Consider the following 16,822-nt stretch of genomic DNA (forward strand, 5'->3'; position numbering starts at 1 on the left):
TCATGCCTCGTCCCTCGCCAGCAGAGGCTGCAGGAACAGCCCCGCCGTCCCCAGGATGCACACCAGGATGAAAACCCACAGGAAGATGCGATCAATGACCATGGCCACGTACTTCCAGTCATCCTGAATCTGAAAAACAAAAACACACATCAGGAAAGCAGAAAAAATAAAGCCCGAAGGGCCGCAGAGGGAACCCACTTCCAGCAGGAACATCGAGTCAACACGTTGCGGCGGCTGAAACCATCTGGCCTCCTGACACAAGAAAGCTCGTGCTCCTAACGCCGTCCGCAGACGCCCACCGGTCCCAAGTCCCTCCACGCCCTGCAAGAAACAGGCATAAAACACTCATGCGGAGTCTGTTTTGAATCAGGAACTTCTTGGGGTGCCCAGCCAGCTCAGTTAGTAGTAGAGTGTGTGACTCTTGATCTCACGGTTGTGAGTTCAAGCCCCACGTTTGGTGTAGAGCTTACTTAAAACAAACAAACAAAAAACCCAAAAAAATCCACAGAAATTTCTTAATGTACACATAATCTATTTCTTCTTTTTTAGATTTAATTTATTTTTTTAAAAGATTTTATTTATTTATTTGACAGAGATCACAAGCAGGCAGAGAGGCAGAGAGAGAGAGAGGAGGAAGCAGGCTCCCCATGGAGCAGAGAGCCCGATGTGGGGCACGATCCCAGGACCCTGGGATCATGACCTGAGCCGAAGGCAGAGGCTTTAACCCACTGAGCCACCCAGGCACCCCTAGATTTTATTTATTTATTTAAGAGAGAGACTGAGCACAAGCAAGGGAGGGGCAGAGGAAGAGGGAGAAGCAGGCTCCCCGTTGAGCAGGGAGCCCAATGTGGGGCTCCATCCCAGGACCCCGGGATCACGACCTGAGTGCTTCACTGACAGAGCCACTAGATGCCCCATAATCTATTTTTTCCTAAACTGACTTCTAATTTATAAGGTTGGTAAAACCAGTTCTTTGACCTGTGCCTGTGGGAGGGCTCCTGGACCTTGTTAGAAAAGCTAATACAATCCAACCGTCATTTCCCATTGCTTCCAAGTGCTGTTCTTACCCTGTTTTAGATACTAATTTCCTTTCAGCATCTGTTCCGCCCACAAAACCAGCACATCAGGGTCAGGCCGGCGTCATTCCCGCGGCCCCTCCCCGGGCCCAGCTAACCAAAGATCCTCTTCCACCGTAAGGCCTGAGCACCACGGACAGGGACAGGCTGGAAATCAGACGTAATTGCTGACAATAAAGTAAGAGGTGGAAGAAAGAGCAAGACTAATTGCATATAACACAGCTTCGGTTCAGGCTTGAGACAGGAAGGAGAACCGCATGTTAATTACAGTCCTAGACGACTCCGCAAGCAAGGAAGCCATAATTGAATTGAGGAAGAGAGAACCCATGAATCAGTGGATTTTGAAGAAATAATCATGTAATCAAGGGGCAGCATGTGATTCAGTAACCGAATTAAGTGCACGGAAATGGGCTGGGGCACGAGAACTGTCGCTCCCATCGTGAGCTGCACGGGGGCTGCTCTTGAAGACATTAGGCTCAGCTACAATTAGATGTAATGCCCTGTTTGCATTCCCAGGACCCAGGCTGTGGTTTGTAAGCGCCTCAAATACAGAACAGACCCCGGGATTCCGCTGGTCCCTCGGCCAGCCGATTGCCCCCCAAAGGCTGTCAAGGCAGAGGGCGGAAACACAGACTTGGAGACACTTTGGTTTCAATCCCGGAGTCTGAGAATCTGGGTCAATTACGTGACCTCGGTTTACCTTGGTTTCTCCGTCTGTGACATGCAGGTACTCACTCTCCGGAGTCCCGCAACCCCCCGCCCCTCCCCCAACCCTAAGTTTGTTTCCTGTTCAAGAACCTCTTATGGTTTGTCTCCTTCTCTGGTTTGATCTTGTTTCCTTTTTTCCTCTATTCCACTATGATCTTCTGTTTTGTTCCTTAAATTCCACATATCAGTGAGATCACATAACTCTTCTTCTGACTGACTTGTTTCGCTTGGCATAATCCCCTCCCGTTCCATCCCTGTCCACGCACATGTAAGTGTTCATCCTTTCCGATGGCTGAGGAACGTTCCATTGTGTTCATTCATCTGTCGTGGACATCTGGGTTCTTACATACTTTGACTATTGTGGACGTCACTGCTGTAAACACTGGGGTGCAGGTGCCCCTTTGGATCACTATATCTGTGGTTTTGGGGTAAGTGCCCAGTCGTGTGATTGCTGGTTGTAGGGCCCCTCTCTTTTCTATGAGTGCTGGGTGTTAGAGAGACTGAACTCTGAAACTAACAACATACTCTGTAATTCATTGTATTTAAATAATAAAAAAGGACAGTACTCCCCTCGAGGGTGAGTGCGATGACTTGCGGAGTGAGATGAGGTGGGGCACGTGGTCCTTCCAGGGCACACAGTCCTTTGTGGACAACACCTGCTGGGATTCAGGCCGAACAGACACCCCACCCTTCTCCAACTACACATGTTCCTCTAATGTCTTCGTGGGCTTAGCCTGGTGCAGGAGGAGGGGACGTGGGTCTCACCCAGGAACACACATGTGCTGCACAAAGAGCGGGGCGAGAACTGGCCTTAGGTCTGTTAGAGTCTTGAAGGCACGATGACACGGGGTGGTTCGTGGAAACTTTGGAACTACTGATAACAGAGGCGTCAGACCGAACGGGGAACTGGCACAAGCTCTTGGCTCATTCTGCCAGCCCGGCCCCGGAATGTCCCCAAAGCCAGAGGAGCCTGTAGGTTGGGGCTGGCCTGGGTGCGCTGGGGTGGGCGGGCGGAGGAGGGTGGGCCGGGCACAGCTTTGGGCCGTGCTCTTTTCACCCCGAATGCCCTGCCTCTTTTCAGACTGTCCACTCCCTGCCCAGAGATGCAGGCTCCTTGGGAGCGGACAAGAGCCTGGTGGAGGTGAAAAGCCAGAGGTCGAGATGTCCCTTAAGTGACAAGGTCATGCAGAGGGAAAGAGGCACCTTTGAAGGGTGGTCTAGTCCATCTGGCCTGTGGCCACGTGGGCACTTCCCCAAACAAGCTGCAAGGATGGTTGACCCAGAAGAAGTGAGTTTTCAGACCTCAGTGCGCAGACTTAGTCATTCGAAAGGAAATTCACGTGACAGGTTAAGGATTTAAACTAAACACGAGATCCGCGGAGATGACAGAGTATTAGAAATGTGAAGTAGAGGGAGCAGGGTCCCAGAAGAAACAAGTGAGACAGACAAGTCAAGGAAAAGACCCAAGAGATGGGACAGTCAGCAGGAGACCTGCGAGGAGGGGTGGGGTGGCAGGCAGGAAGGAACTGGTGAGGTGGGTGGGGGGCAGGGAGAAGGAAGGGACTGTGAGAAAGGGTGGGGGGCAGGAGGGAGGAGGGACCAGGGGGGGGGGCGGGAGGGAGGGGACCGGGGGGAGGGGGGGGGGGGGGGAGGGCAGGAGGGGAGAGGTGGGGGCCGGAAGCACAGGCATGCAGTTCAGGGAAAGAGGAACAGGGAGAAATCTTCACAGAAAACTTGGAGCCCCTGAGAACTGAAGGTGGGACGTTCGGGGCAAGCGGTTGGTGAGAATGTCCATCTAGGAGAGACCCGCGCACACCCCGGTCCTGGCGTTCAGATTCCAGAGGCTTCTGCACACAATCCGGCAGTCAGACAAACAGCGTCAGGTTCACTGGGAACTGCTCATCAGTGACACTGAACCAGTAGTACCTTCTCAGTGTTTAAGGAAAAGAACTTCAACTTGAGAATTTTCGATCCAGCTAAACTCCCTTGAAAATGAGAGTTTTAACGTTTTGAAGCCCCCAGGCCTCTGAAGTTTCCACTGTCAGCCCTGGAGAAGGCACGTGCTGCAGGGAGAGAGGGGCAGGAGGACGCCCCAGGATGCTCCCGGGGTGAGAGCCTGGTGCGGGAAGCCGACTGCGAGGAAGGGACGCATCCATCCCTCCGCCTCCCCCATCCAGCAGCAGCCCCGGTAACATCCAGGGCGGCTGGGCAGCCAGGAAGGGCGGAGGGGAGCAGGGAGCAGTTGGGGGCGAGACACGGACGCCAGGCGATGCTGTGGGTCTGACTCTCAGATGCACAGCTTCCCCGAAACGAACGAAAACCGAAGACGCGGCTTTCCAAGCAGCCACGATTCAGACTTCACAGCGCACAGCACGAACTCCAGGAAAAAAGAAAATAAGTGGAAAACATACAATGAGATGGCCGCAACTGAGCCTTGACACGACAGTACCCACAACACGGAACGAACAAGGCTCCACTCAGAAGGGAGACGCTGGAAGGCGGGAGCGTCCGTCCACGCTGCGCCATGACATCACGCACACGGTGCGTCTGTCTCCAGCCGGCAGAAGACAAGCTGTCTGCGGACTGGCAGCTCGGAGGATCCGAGCCCCGGGCGCGGGTGCGCCTCCCAGATCGAGAGCCGGCGACCGGCAGCTGCGAACCATGCCGTCAGCAAAGAGCACCTCCGAGGGACCCCAGGCTCGAGGATGACTACAACCCCTCCTCTTACTGCGAGACCAAGCGGGAGCACGCGGTGACCCCCATGAGCAGCCCGGAGAAGGGAGCCGCCTCGCCAGGGTCACCGGGCCTTCCTGTGCCGTGGGGGCCAGCACGGCCGTGACTGGAAGCCCAGCCCTGTGGTGAGCTTCTGAGGGGGCCGAGTGCACCCAGAACTGGTGAGGCCAATCCACAGACCTGGGGAGTGGGAGCCTCTCTGGAAAACTATGGATCACAAGCCAGGGGAGGGAGGGCCCCTCCAGGCAGCTTGCGTGTCCTCAGCACAGGGCGGGCGTCCCGGCTCCCGCTGCCCGCTCATACGTTGCTGTCCAGTGGCCTGTGGGCCAGATTTCTGCCATTTCTGGAGAAACAGGAGAGCTAACAGCCGGCCCACAGCCCCTGTGGCAACAGATGACCAGAGCTGAGCCATGGCTGCCCATTGCACGTGCCACCCACTGGCCGCTAATTTACCTTTGGGCATTTCAGTGGCAACTTCCATTTTAGTAACAATTTTTAACAGTGTCCTTTTGTAGAAAAGATGCTCGTGACACTCTAACACTTTGTATGGTGCCTAGTAACTTTGGAATCGAGTTAATTCCTTTCCTTTTTTTTTTTTTTTAAGATTTTATCTGTTTTAGAGACAGAGCACAAGCAGGGGAGCAGCAGAGAGAGGGAGAAGCCCACTCCCCGCGGAGCAGAGAGGCCGATGCGGAACTTGATTCCAGGTCCCTGGGATCCTGCCCTGAGCTGAAGGCAGACGCTTAACAGACGGAGCACCCGGGCACCCCGAGAGCTAGTTTGGTAGCTCGACAGAGGCTTGTGTGCGAGTCCTCGGATTTCAGTGGTTACGAGGTCTCTGCTAACTGAAACAAGTTGTGAGGCGCGCGGGCAGGGTCGAGCACACCTGCCTGGGCTGTCAGCGTTGGGGCCACAGGCTGTCACGGATCAGGTACTTCCGCTCCAGCAGCCGCTTCCGCTGAAGTTAAAGGGGAGCTTGACTTTGTGGCTCAACGACGGGTGAGCGGGAGGCCCCACGGTGGCCGTGGCCGTGGTGAGCTCACCGCTGTGCAGGACAGTGGGGCACAGGACAGGCAGTGGCTGCGGGCTCCCTCCTGTCTCCTCCACTGTCCCAGGCATTCGGAGCAGAACACAAGAGGCTCCAGTCGCTCCACACCCGCGTTAACTGCTTGCCGTGCGCCCGGGGCTGGAACCATCCATTCGTCAGCTCCCTGCGACTCAAAAGTTGAGGCACAGCCCGTTCCTGTGAAAGCAGAGCTTCTTACAAAAGCGTCGTGTGTGATTCTGACAACCCTGGGGGTAAATGCAGGGTCGAGGAGCAGCACACACGTGCTATCACGAAGTGTAAAACGTCCCCTAACGCTCACGTCACTTCTAGTGTGAGATCTGTGGAGGAAACAGGAGCTCAGCCAATGAGAAACGACGAGCAGGAGAGGTCGCCTGGATCCCTCACAGGAGAAGACGGACAAACGGCCACTGAGCAAACGGGAAAGATTCCCACTCGCTTCTCAGCAGGGAAAAGCTCATGAAAACGGCAACGAGGCTCTGGTTCACACACATTGGGGCAGGGGCGTGCAGCCACGGAAACGCGCAGACGCCGCCTGACGGGGGGACGACCCTGGCCGAATGCCTGGGGGACCTCGCGGTGCCCACCAAGGAAGTCAATGCTTCCCTGCGGAGCTCAGCAAGAGCTGCGGGTGCGCGTGTCCGCCAGAAGCCGCGCATGAGAGTACGCGCGGTGCCTTCCTTCCCAACAGCCCCAAACTGGACAAGCTGCGCCCGCAGCGCAGGTGACACGGGAAGCAAACCTCCAAGACGTTGTGTTGAATGAAAGGGGTCAGCTGTGGAAGGGTGTGCGCCACGGAATTCCATCTAGATGAAGGCCAAGGGAAGGTAAAGCTGACGGATATCAGGAGGTCGGGGGTCCCTGGGAGGGGGCGCCAGGAACACCCCATGTCCTTACTCAGCTCGGGGTTACACGGGTGTTACACGGGTGTCCACGCGATGTAGACTCATGTGCACCTGACACCTAAATGGGGCAAACACGCGGTCGGAAAGGGAAGTGTGAGTGTAAGCTCAGCTGCTCGGGCTACGTGGAGGCCACGTGCTCTCCAGCCAGGAAGCCAGCTTCCGGCTCTTCTCTGCACCACCCGCCAGCCTCTGGGGCCGCTCCCCTGCTGGGAGCAGTGACGCCGCTGGTCCAGGACAGCGGCCTGGTTCATGGAGGCGCTGGGTCGGCCGTCGACCCCGGGCCAAACTCAGGCCCACCCTGCCCATCCGCCCCAGGGAGTAACGGCTTCTTACCTCTTTGGCTTCGTTTTGTGCTTTCATGTTTTCGGCAATGTACCTGACGCTCTGGACAGCTTCTCTGACTTCCGGCGACAGCGTCGGAAGGGCCAGCACGGCATGCACGGACTCCGAACTGGAGCTTCTCGGGAGGTTGGCGCTGAAATTTGAGATTTTTATCCTGTGGTGGTGGCACTGGCCGCACGTCTCGTCCTGGCAGGGGCAGCCTTCCTTGCCGCCTCTGGGCTCCACACGGCTGAAGCACCTGAGGTTGGAGAGCTCGGCGTTGCAGGCCGGCCTCGGCTTCTGGCCGGGGCCCTCGCCGCCTGCCGGCCTGGTCATGAACATGACCTTGGGGAGCAGGTGCAGGAAGACTGTCTTCACCCAGGCGGGCATGGTGTGCGTGGTGGGCGTTCGGTAGTGCACGTTGAGCACGAAGACGGTGATGACAATGGACAGTGTGACGAAGATCATCGTGAACAGCAGGTACTCGCCGATGAGCGGGATGACCAGCGAGGTGGACGGGATGGTCTCGGTGATGACCAGGAGAAACACGGTCAGGGAGAGCAGCACGGAGATGCAGAGCGTGACCTTCTCGCCGCAGTCGGACGGCAGGTAGAAGACCAGCACGGTGAGGCAGGAGATGAGCAGGCAGGGCACGATGAGGTTGATGGTGTAGAAGAGCGGCAGGCGGCGGATGTAGAGCGAGTACGTGACGTCGGGGTAGATCTCCTCACAGCAGTTGTACTTGATGTCATGCTTGTAGCCGGGGGCTTGCACGATGGCCCACTCGCCGCTCTCCCAGTAGTCCTTGAGGTTCATGGAGGAGCCGATGAGGACCAGGTCGATCTTGGCCTTGTCGTAGGACCAGGAGCCAAACTTCATGGTGCAGTTCTGGTAGTCGAATGGGAAGTAGGTCACGTCAATCCGGCACGAGCTCTTGAAGATGGCAGGCGGGATCCAAGTCACCTCCCCCGTGTACTTGACGAGAGCTTTGGTCTTGTCGTCCACCTGGAAGTCCCCGACAGCACTGCGGAGACAGGACGGTGGTCCGGGGTCACGACCACGCGCTCACCTGGGCCCGCTTCTCACACCGCAGGCAGCGGGTGCTGGGAAACGCTTACGAGACCACGCGGCAGGAGCGCGTGCCGGAGAAGGTCACCCAGGCCACCAGCCGCTGACCGACGGGGACACCGCGGCCCAAGCCTGTGTCCCCCCAACCCCAGGACATGTCGCTAGTTTGCTCCACAACTGTGAGTCTGCCTTGATATTTACTGAGATGCTTCCAAAGACCCGAAAGAGATTCTTTCCCCTTTAAAGAAATGGGGTGAAGGTTGTCCCTGAGGCGGGACACCTGTGGGCGTGTCTGCCCCTCATTCTGGTTTAGACCCGTCAGCCCCTCACTCAGTCTCTGGTGCGCACCTGCTAAGTGCATGTGGGTGCGTAGGGCCAGGCCATGGGGCCGTGAGACGGCAGGGGGCCCACTCCTCCCACCCGGAGCCCCGACAGCTGGGCTCACACCAGACGCAGCCTGCGACCCTGCTCTCCCCACACGTCCAGCCCCGCTCTGCTCGAACAATCACAGGTTCTGATGCCTTGTCTTTCAGACCCTGTGCACAGATTCCTTTAGCTTCCTGCTTTCCGGCCTCCCCAGTTCTCTCCTTTCACCTCTACACTCCCCACCTGTCTGCACACAGCCCCGGGGACCTGAGTCCTACATCTGACAGTCACAGCCGTGGCCTCGCCCGGGGGCCCTAGTGGTCTCCTCGAGTTCTGAGTTCTGCGCTGGAGGTATCCATACCCTCCAGAAGGAGAGGCCGCCACACCTGTCCGCCCTGAGGGCCGCAAACAGGACACACTTGAACAGGCTGGGGACAGCTGTGTTCCGTTATTTAGTGAGAACATGTGGACACAGAAGGGATGGGTCTTGCTGGTCTCTGCCCCGCCTCCCTTGCCTCCATGAAGGCATGTGACGGCATCGCTCCTGGAGGACACAGGCCACTGCCTCCCTGTCCTCTGGTCGGCCGGTCTGCCCCACAGGTGCCCTGCCGGCTCTATTCATGCTCAGCCTCAGGTCACCCGCCGCGCACCCCGTTCTCATACGCTCCTCCTTGCTCCAGCTCCACACAGACAGGAGGCAGGAAGAGTGGGCAGTGTCCACCTGGCCCTGACTCTGATTCTCCCGAAGAACCCATGGGGTCTGCTCAGGGGGGCTGAAAAGACCCCAGAAGAACCTCCTTGCCGCGTCCCAGGGCCACAAAACATGGGGACAGAAAGAGGCCTCTGGATCACCGCGCGACATCCAGATCACGGTGTGCAGGCCCACTCCCTTCTCTGTGAACGTGCCCACTGGGAGACAGCCACGCTGTCTACTGTCCGTGGCTGGGGCTGCTTTTGGGTGATGAGGGCAGAGGACCGCAGCTTGGACCACCGCCCCCCCCCAGGTCTAGAATAGTCACTGGCCAGCCCTCCCTAGCCACCTCTGTAGTCCAGTGCCTTTGTGAAGAGGATGCTGACGGTCAGACCGTGGGCTCCCGTGGAGTGTTAGTGGCAGGGCCTTGACCCACCGGAACTTGGGGCACGAGTGAGGGGTCACTAAACCACCCACGTGCCCTAAGGTGAGCTGGAGGCAGTGATGGCCGGGGGAGAGGAGTTCTCGTGTCCCAGGGGCCCCAGACACAGAAACCAACAAGAAGCACCTGCCCCTCCAGAAAGAGGCCCCTGCTCTCTGTTGAATCCTTTGCAAGGGGAGCAGTGAAACGGGGCCTGTGGCTTCGATTGTGGGGAGAAGCAAGGAGGGGCAGGGTCCATGGATGGTCTGCAGGGACGGCCATCGGAGCTGGTGTGGGCTCGAGTCTCAGATATCCCCCAAACTCCCTCCTGAGCAGACAAAGACCCACCCAGAAAAATGCTGCTTAGGGTAGGACGCAAGTTAAATGGGGTCAGAAAGGGGTGCCTGGGTGGCTCAGTGGGTTAAGGCCTCTGCCTTCGGCTCAGGTCACGATCTCGGGGTCCTGGGATCGAGCCCCGCATTGGGCTCTCTGCTCAGCGGGGAGCCTGCTTCCCCCTCGCTCTCTGCCTGCCTCCGCCTACTTGTGATCTCTGTGTGTCCAATAAATAAATAAAATCTTTAAAAAAAAATGGGGTCAGAAACAGGTGGAGAAGAGAAATAAGACCGTTTACAGGTCTGAGAAGCAGGTGTCCAGCGGGGGCCACGCTCCGACCCAGGGGCCCGCCGACACAGACGCTCTCGAGCGGGAGAAAGGAGACACCCACCCACCCTGTCCTCAAAGTTCGACAAAGGCCACTATCTCCACAACAGCCGCTGGGGGGGTGGGGTGCGAGACTTAGGAATGTGAATGGCCAGAGCGCCAGCAGAGAAGCCCACATCCGGAAGGACTCCCGGGCCGGGGAAATGGATGGTCTGGTGTGCCCAGCAAGAGGCGGGACGCGAGCTCCGGAAGCGGAAGGAGCGGCGTAACAGGAAGAAGTTAAACAACCCGGCCGGACAGCAGCAGGTGTGTCCAGAGTTGGCAGCTGAAGAAAGAATCACGAGAAGGAAAACCGGCTTCGGAGCAAAGCGTAAAAGCAACAAGACGGCGTCGAAAGCGCGGTCGCGGGAGTGAACCCGGAAAGGACTGAGGTCGACGTCGGACAGAAACGGGAACCCCAGAGAAGCATCCAGAGCGTGGGTGGACTTCCGATGCACGTGCAAACGGAGTTCCCGGAGTGAAAAATCAAGCAGCGGAACACATCTCACGTCCGGGACTCGGAAAGTCGAGACTTATCCCATGCGCCGCCCCAACAACAGAACTTCACGGACAAAGGGAGGAAGTTCGGGTGCCTGAGCCAGGGGAACAGCCTCCTGCAAGGCCTGTGCTCCCCAGTCGCCCCAGACGGTCCCGGTTCAGGTCATGGTCCCGTTGTACGTGGCAGTGGCCCCCGCTGTCTACCCGAAATCACCCGATTTCGCCCGCTTAGACAGGCGTGTGATTTCCACAGAGACACTTCTCAGCGTTTTTAAGACTTCGATGTGAGGAAGGTCGCAGGCAAGGGTTTTACTTCCAGTTAAGCTTTACGTAAGAAGGCTACAATGTGTTAGGAACGTGTGAGAATGTGGGGTGTCTTGTGCCCACGAGTGCTGAGGGTCCTGCTAGAGAAGGAACTTCAGAAAACAAGGAAACCCCAGGGGAACTCTGGCCTGAACTTGTCAAAGACATTGTTCATGTGTCAAAATGAAGAGAAACTCTCCACAGAGGGACCAGTTCTGAGAAACTCCAGCCATAACCCAGAGAGAAGAGCTGTGTGGGTTCCTCTAGAACCTATTTTCAGTTCCAGATCCCAGGAGAATTCCTGACGCTACCTGCTCCTCACCACGTCTGATGGGAAGCAGCTCACGGTGACTCAGGCTGTTACACTCACGGCCTCCGTCCTCCAGCCGTTCACCCGAGATTGCCAGCAAGAAAGCAGCCCTGACATTCGCACCATGAGATTAAAATTTCTGCACACTTTCTCAATTCCAGCTCAGCAAAAATTCTCTGCACCCTGGCCAGCGCCCCAGGACCCTCTCTCTGGGTGCTCAGACTTTGCAAACTGGCTGAGTTTATCTTGTGTTCCAGTTCCGTGCAGACTAAATTTACAAATATAAGTTGCATGAAAGAAACATTTATGGATGTATTTCCTTGGGAAAACAGAACAAACAAACAAACAATGACAACAAAGCAAAAAGTGGCCCATCTTCCGGGCTGGACTCACTTCACCAGAGATCACAAAATGGGACTCAGCCAAAATACAGCTTCTTCAGTCCTAGCAGTTAAAGCATATTAGTTTGTCCTAATCTGGCACAAAAGCCTAAATGCAGAATGCTTTGAATTGTTAAGATTAGATGAACTCTGTACCAAGTGCTTTTCTGAAAAATGCTTCGTGGCTGAAACGTGGTGACTTCAGAGAGAAAGCACCGAGGCAGAAACGCTGCTTTCCACACGTGGAGAACAAACTAGGACACACCGCGGGAGCCCATACGTTTGCCCAGTAACAGAGCTTCGCTGCGGGAAGCATCAGGTTCAGGGAAAGAAGCGGGTGTTGGAGGCGCCACGAGTCGCAGGTGGAGAACCTGTGGGCCCGGAGTCACGGGGGGGGGGGGGGGGGAAGCTCCCCTAGGTCTGACCTTCGGAAGGTCCCGTCCTACAGAGGGCCTCGGTGGCCGCGTCCCCTCCCTGGCTGTCCCTCCGGTGGGCAGCTGCACACCTGGAGGTGATGGGTGATTCCTGCACCCACCCCCGGGGTGCAGTAACGGGCTGGGGTCAGGGTGGGCGGCTCCAGCACCAGGCATACAGCAGGTGCTCGGTAAATCCCCGTGGAGTTCTCCCATCCTCGAAGACCCCTGGACACGGTCCCGGGCAGGGCCCAGGCTCAGGCACATGGCCACCCCGCGCTTACTTGTTGTAGAGCACGATGTCCGGCTTCCAGATCTTCTGCGCGGGGACGCGCATGAACTCTGCGCCATCGTAGTCAGAGGGGTTCCACTTCAGCTTGTAGTCGTTCCAGATCTGGGGGGACGAGCGGGGCGGGCAGCGGAAGGACGCACACGGTCTCCTCCCTCCACCGCACCTCCGAGGCACGTCCCTGAGCCCGTTCGGGCGCCCATGCCGGGCTGCGTGTGCCGGCTGCCTCCGCCCAGCCCCAAACTGACTGCCGGGGGTGGCCGCTAGTGCAGGCCAGCTGCATGCCGCAAGTGCCTGATGTTTACATCCTGAAATTGCTCTCCAGGAGCTTCTCCACACCCATCCGCACCGCCCCAGCCCAAGAACAGGGAGCTGATGACCCACAACCCTCTGCCACGCCAGGTTAAGCGGGATTGGTGTCTGACGGTTCTGGGGAAGGAGCTAGGACACCCCCGGGGCTCAAGGAGAATTCAGGAACACAGGCTGGGGGACGGGAGGACGGGTGAGGCTGTGAACAGGTGTCCGGTGGGCACCAGACCCTCCTGCCTCCCCAGGCTCTGGGGCACGGGAAGCCTGCGTGGGCATGCAAATGGCCACCTTAACCCAGGGAGTGATCTGTCCAGAGCTGGACAAGGCCTCCTGGGGCTGTGGAAGCCCGTGTCCTTGGCCTCAGTCTGAAGAGGAAAATCCAGAGCCCTTGTTTCTGTTTTACCAGAGAAAACAGCAACATCTGATTTTACCAAAGGACCGATTTTTGGCAAGAAGGGAAGGAGGTGGGCTTGGACACTAGCCTGGAGTCAGGGGCCGGCTCCGGGCCCAGGTCTGTCTCTGTGTGATTGTGGAGCTGTCTCCCTCTAGGTGACAACCTGACATGTGTGACTTGAGGGGCCAACTTCTGGGGGGCCCATACAGCAGCACAGGTGATCCCAAGCCCTGGAAGAGACCCCGATCTTTGGGCTTTTCTGGGTGGCGCAGCAGAGACCGCAGACACCACCAGGGGGCAGCAGTACCCGAGGTCTGCTCACTCACTTGCTTAAGCCACAGGTTGGTCTCCATGATCTGGTTGACTTCGTCCTAGAAGGAGAGACAGGAGTGGACGCCTGAACACAAACACCGGCTGGTTCTGGGAGAGGCTCTTCCAAGACCCGCACCCCATGCCCCAGTCGCGGCTCCCGCACTCACCACCTTCACCAGCTGGGACATGGACACCTCGAACTGGATGATGACTGGGTCGGACACATTGGCCACCGGCCGGATGATCTCGTTGTAATCCTCGAACAGCCGCTCAAACAGACGGTGCTCGGCCTCGGAGGCCAAGGCCACTGAGGGAAGGACATTCCACGTTTCCCTGCGCCAGGGACACCCCCCACCCCGGCACCCTCATCGCCTGCTGCTGCTTCCTGCTGCAGTGCCTCGAGTTACAGACTGGGAAACAGGCCCACCAGACGCATGAGGTCACGCACATCCAGGGAGACAGCATGATCACAAGCCTGGGCTGGAGTTTGGATAGATCTGGTGCAAATCCTGCCAGACTGCTTGGTAGTTGTGTTAGCTTGGGCAAGGGGTTCAACCTCTCTGAACCCGACTTCCTTTACTCAGAGAACATCTTTTTAATCTGTATCCACCCCAGAGTTGCAGCAAGTGAAGGGCTCACCAAGGACCCTACCTCCAGTGTTCACACGGGGTGGGATCCTGACCTCCAGTGTTCACATGGGGCTGGGATCTCACCTCCAGGGCTCTCACGGGGTGGGGGCCTCACTTCCAGTGTTCACACCGGGCGGGGGCCTCACCTCCAGTGTTCACACGGGGCTGGATCCTGACCTCCAGTGTTCACATGGGGCTGGGGTCTCACCTCCAGGGCTCTCACAGGGCGGGGGCCTCACTCTAGTGTTCACATGGGGCAGGGGCAGTGCAAGTCCAGTATGCTTCCATACAGCCACTCCCAGGATGGACAGATGGCCAGTGCGTTCCCAGGGCGTGCCCCACCCCCTCCCCCTCCCCCTTCTGCCTCCCAGCCTGTAGGAGGCTGCTGCCGCCCAGAACTCTGTAGGGGTTTCCCCACCAAACCTCGGGGAAGCTGGGTGTCTGTGTGGCTCCCATGATCTCGGAGTGAGACCCATGGCCAATCTCAATCTTTTCCCAGCGTGGTCAAAGTTACCTCCCTGAAAGGGGTAGGGGGATTCCCTTTGTTCCTAAGCCACACCCTAGGCGACTTGAGTCAGCCTTCTGTCCTTCCCACTGAGAGGTCTGAGGACAGCGCAGCGAGGGCAGGAGGGGAATCCTTGGGGAAGTCTAACCCAACTTGCCCGCGTCCTGAAATGGGGTCTTGCCCGCTGCCCCCTCCCAAACACATCAGAGACCGCAGGCAGGGGCTGCAGAGGAGCGCAGGGACTCGGAGTGCTGGGATCCCCAGCATCAAGGGGACAGAAACGGCGCCCCCCTGACCGACTCCCGGTGTAACCCTGATGAACCCCGGGCTCTGGGCATCTGCCCGCCCTCCCCGCCGCCCGCAGGCCCTCCGGCGCGGCGCGCTCCTCCGTGCGGCTCTGGCCAGCGGCCTCCTCCCGGAGACCCGGCACCAGGCGCAAGGCGCGGCCCGGGTCCCGGAGAGGCGGGGGGAGCGGAGGACGCGCGGGCCCCCAGCCTCCCGCGATGCCCCCCTCCCGTAGGTGGCACCGGCCTCAGTTTCCTCATCTTTTCCTAGAAGGAAGGGCTGGGCGGGAGGCAGACAATGGAACCGACGACCAGGGCGCCGACGCCCGAACCCCGGCCCTCCCGGCTCGCCCCCAGACGACTCGGGGTGGAGGGGTGGCCGGAGGGGCACCCGGGCTCCCCGACGCGGCCGGCGCCCCTTCTCTGCGCCCCCCGCCCATCCCTCCGGTCCCGCGCCCGTACCTGGCGGCAGTACCAGAAGGGACAGCAGCAGCAGCGGGAGCCCCGCGACCCCGGCTCGACGCGGATGGGCGCCCATGCTCGCGGGGAGCGCGGCCGAGACGCAGGCTGACTCCGCGGCGGCTCCCGACGCAGCCCGCCCGCGCAGAGCCGGACGCCCAGGCGCGAGGCGCGGAGCCGGACGCTGGCCCCTCCCGCCCGCGGGGCGCCGGAGGCTGGGCGGGGGCGGCGCTCGGCGGGGCGGGGCGTGCGGGGCGTGCGGGGCGTGCGCGGCCTCCCGGCCACGGGGGTCGAGCGCCCCCGGAGCGCGCAGGGATGGCGAAGAGGGGCTGGTCCGGCCCGGCGCTGGGGACCTCGGGGCGGTTGGGCCGCAGGAGAGACTCCCACACATCCTCCGAAGCGCGCGGGGTCCTGACGCCGCTGAGTAAGTGCGAAGTGTCCCAGGTGTGATGCTGGGATCGCGGGGTTCGTGTTTTCCTTATAGTTTGGGGGGGCGGAAACGGGGTCCTCCGCTCGGAGATGCTTGTCGCGAGGCGGGAGGGGGACCTGCGTGTTTGCTCGATCGCGCTCCTCACCATGGGTTTGAAATGCTCCCTGATAACAGGGAAAAGAAACTAAGGAATGAGGCTTGGAAATGGAGCTGCGGCATCTGCACCCGGGGCGTCCCCGCTGGCGGCCCTGCCCCCTCAGCACCCCCGCCCCAGCATCCAGCTCCTCTGACGACCTGCTCGCGGTGGGGGGTTGCACCTGCAAGGGAGTCATCTTTATTACTTCCAAAATGCGTCGCCTTAACCCCAAACGGAAGGAGGCATTTTGCAGGACCCAGGAAATGTAAGAATTGGGGCCAATGTCTCAGGTGCCCATTTAGGGCGTTCTCATTCTCTAGGCAAAAGCTCCTGCATTTGGAAAACACTGCAAGTCGGACACACAACCAAGGACTTGTATCCTGAAGATATACAGAAGCCTCAAAACTCAGAAGTCAGAGTAGAGAGGTGTGAGGGTCTTGTGTGGGTGATGCGAGTGTTTATGGTGATAAACTTACTAAAACTCATTGAATTGTACACGTAAAGTGGGTGAGTGTTATAGTAGGTGTGTTATACCTTAATGAAGTTGTTTTTAAAATCTCAACAGTAAGAAAACTAAAACCCAATTTAAAGAGTGAGCAGAGGAGTTAAACAGACACTTCCCCAAATAAGATGTACGTAGGCAAAACCCCCAAAATCACATGAAAAGATGTTCCACAATGTTGGTTGTCAGGGAAAGCAACTTCAGAGCTAATTCAGCACTCGGCACCTACGGGGATGGTGGAGATAAACCCATAGCCCGAGCAGACAGGACCCCGAGTGGCTCTCTCGCTGCTTGCTGGTGGGGACGCAGGGTGGCCCGGCTGCTCCACAGCCCCGTCTGGCTGGGTCCAGGAGGTCCAGCAGCCATTCCCCACGCAGCCCGGTGACTCCACTCCTGGGCGCCTCTCTAGGGGAGTGAAAACTCTCGATCACACAGAATCACACAGAATCCCAAGCACCTGAGTGCTTTACCGCGGCTCTGATCACAGCTGCCCCAGACTGGTCACTACCTGAATGTGTGTCCTTCGAGGCCTGGACTTCTCACTGCTCAGCAGGGGATGGTGCACGCAGTGACCCCAGGGATCTCAAGGGCCTTATGCTGAGGGACGACAGCTGC

The 16,822-nt window shown here is 58.5% G+C and overlaps 1 protein-coding gene across 1 annotated transcript; it reads right to left on the reverse strand.

Annotated features, from left to right (window-relative positions):
- LOC111152661 (cholinergic receptor nicotinic alpha 3 subunit) lies at positions 1 to 15,282 on the reverse strand. The gene is made up of 6 exons (XM_022511208.1): positions 15,143 to 15,282; positions 13,430 to 13,569; positions 13,277 to 13,321; positions 12,243 to 12,352; positions 6,822 to 7,833; positions 1 to 129 (listed from the first exon to the last, which is right to left on the reverse strand). Exons 1-6 carry the CDS (start codon positions 15,216 to 15,218, stop codon positions 1 to 3), a joined length of 1,512 nt encoding a protein of 503 aa, XP_022366916.1. The 5' UTR covers positions 15,219 to 15,282.
- Positions 15,283 to 16,822: the final 1,540 nt, after the last annotated feature.

The sequence above is a fragment of the Enhydra lutris genome, unplaced genomic scaffold (genome assembly GCF_002288905.1).
Source record: "Enhydra lutris kenyoni isolate GAN:26980312 unplaced genomic scaffold, ASM228890v2 scaffoldscaffold29, whole genome shotgun sequence".
NCBI classification, from domain to species: Eukaryota; Metazoa; Chordata; class Mammalia; order Carnivora; family Mustelidae; genus Enhydra; species Enhydra lutris.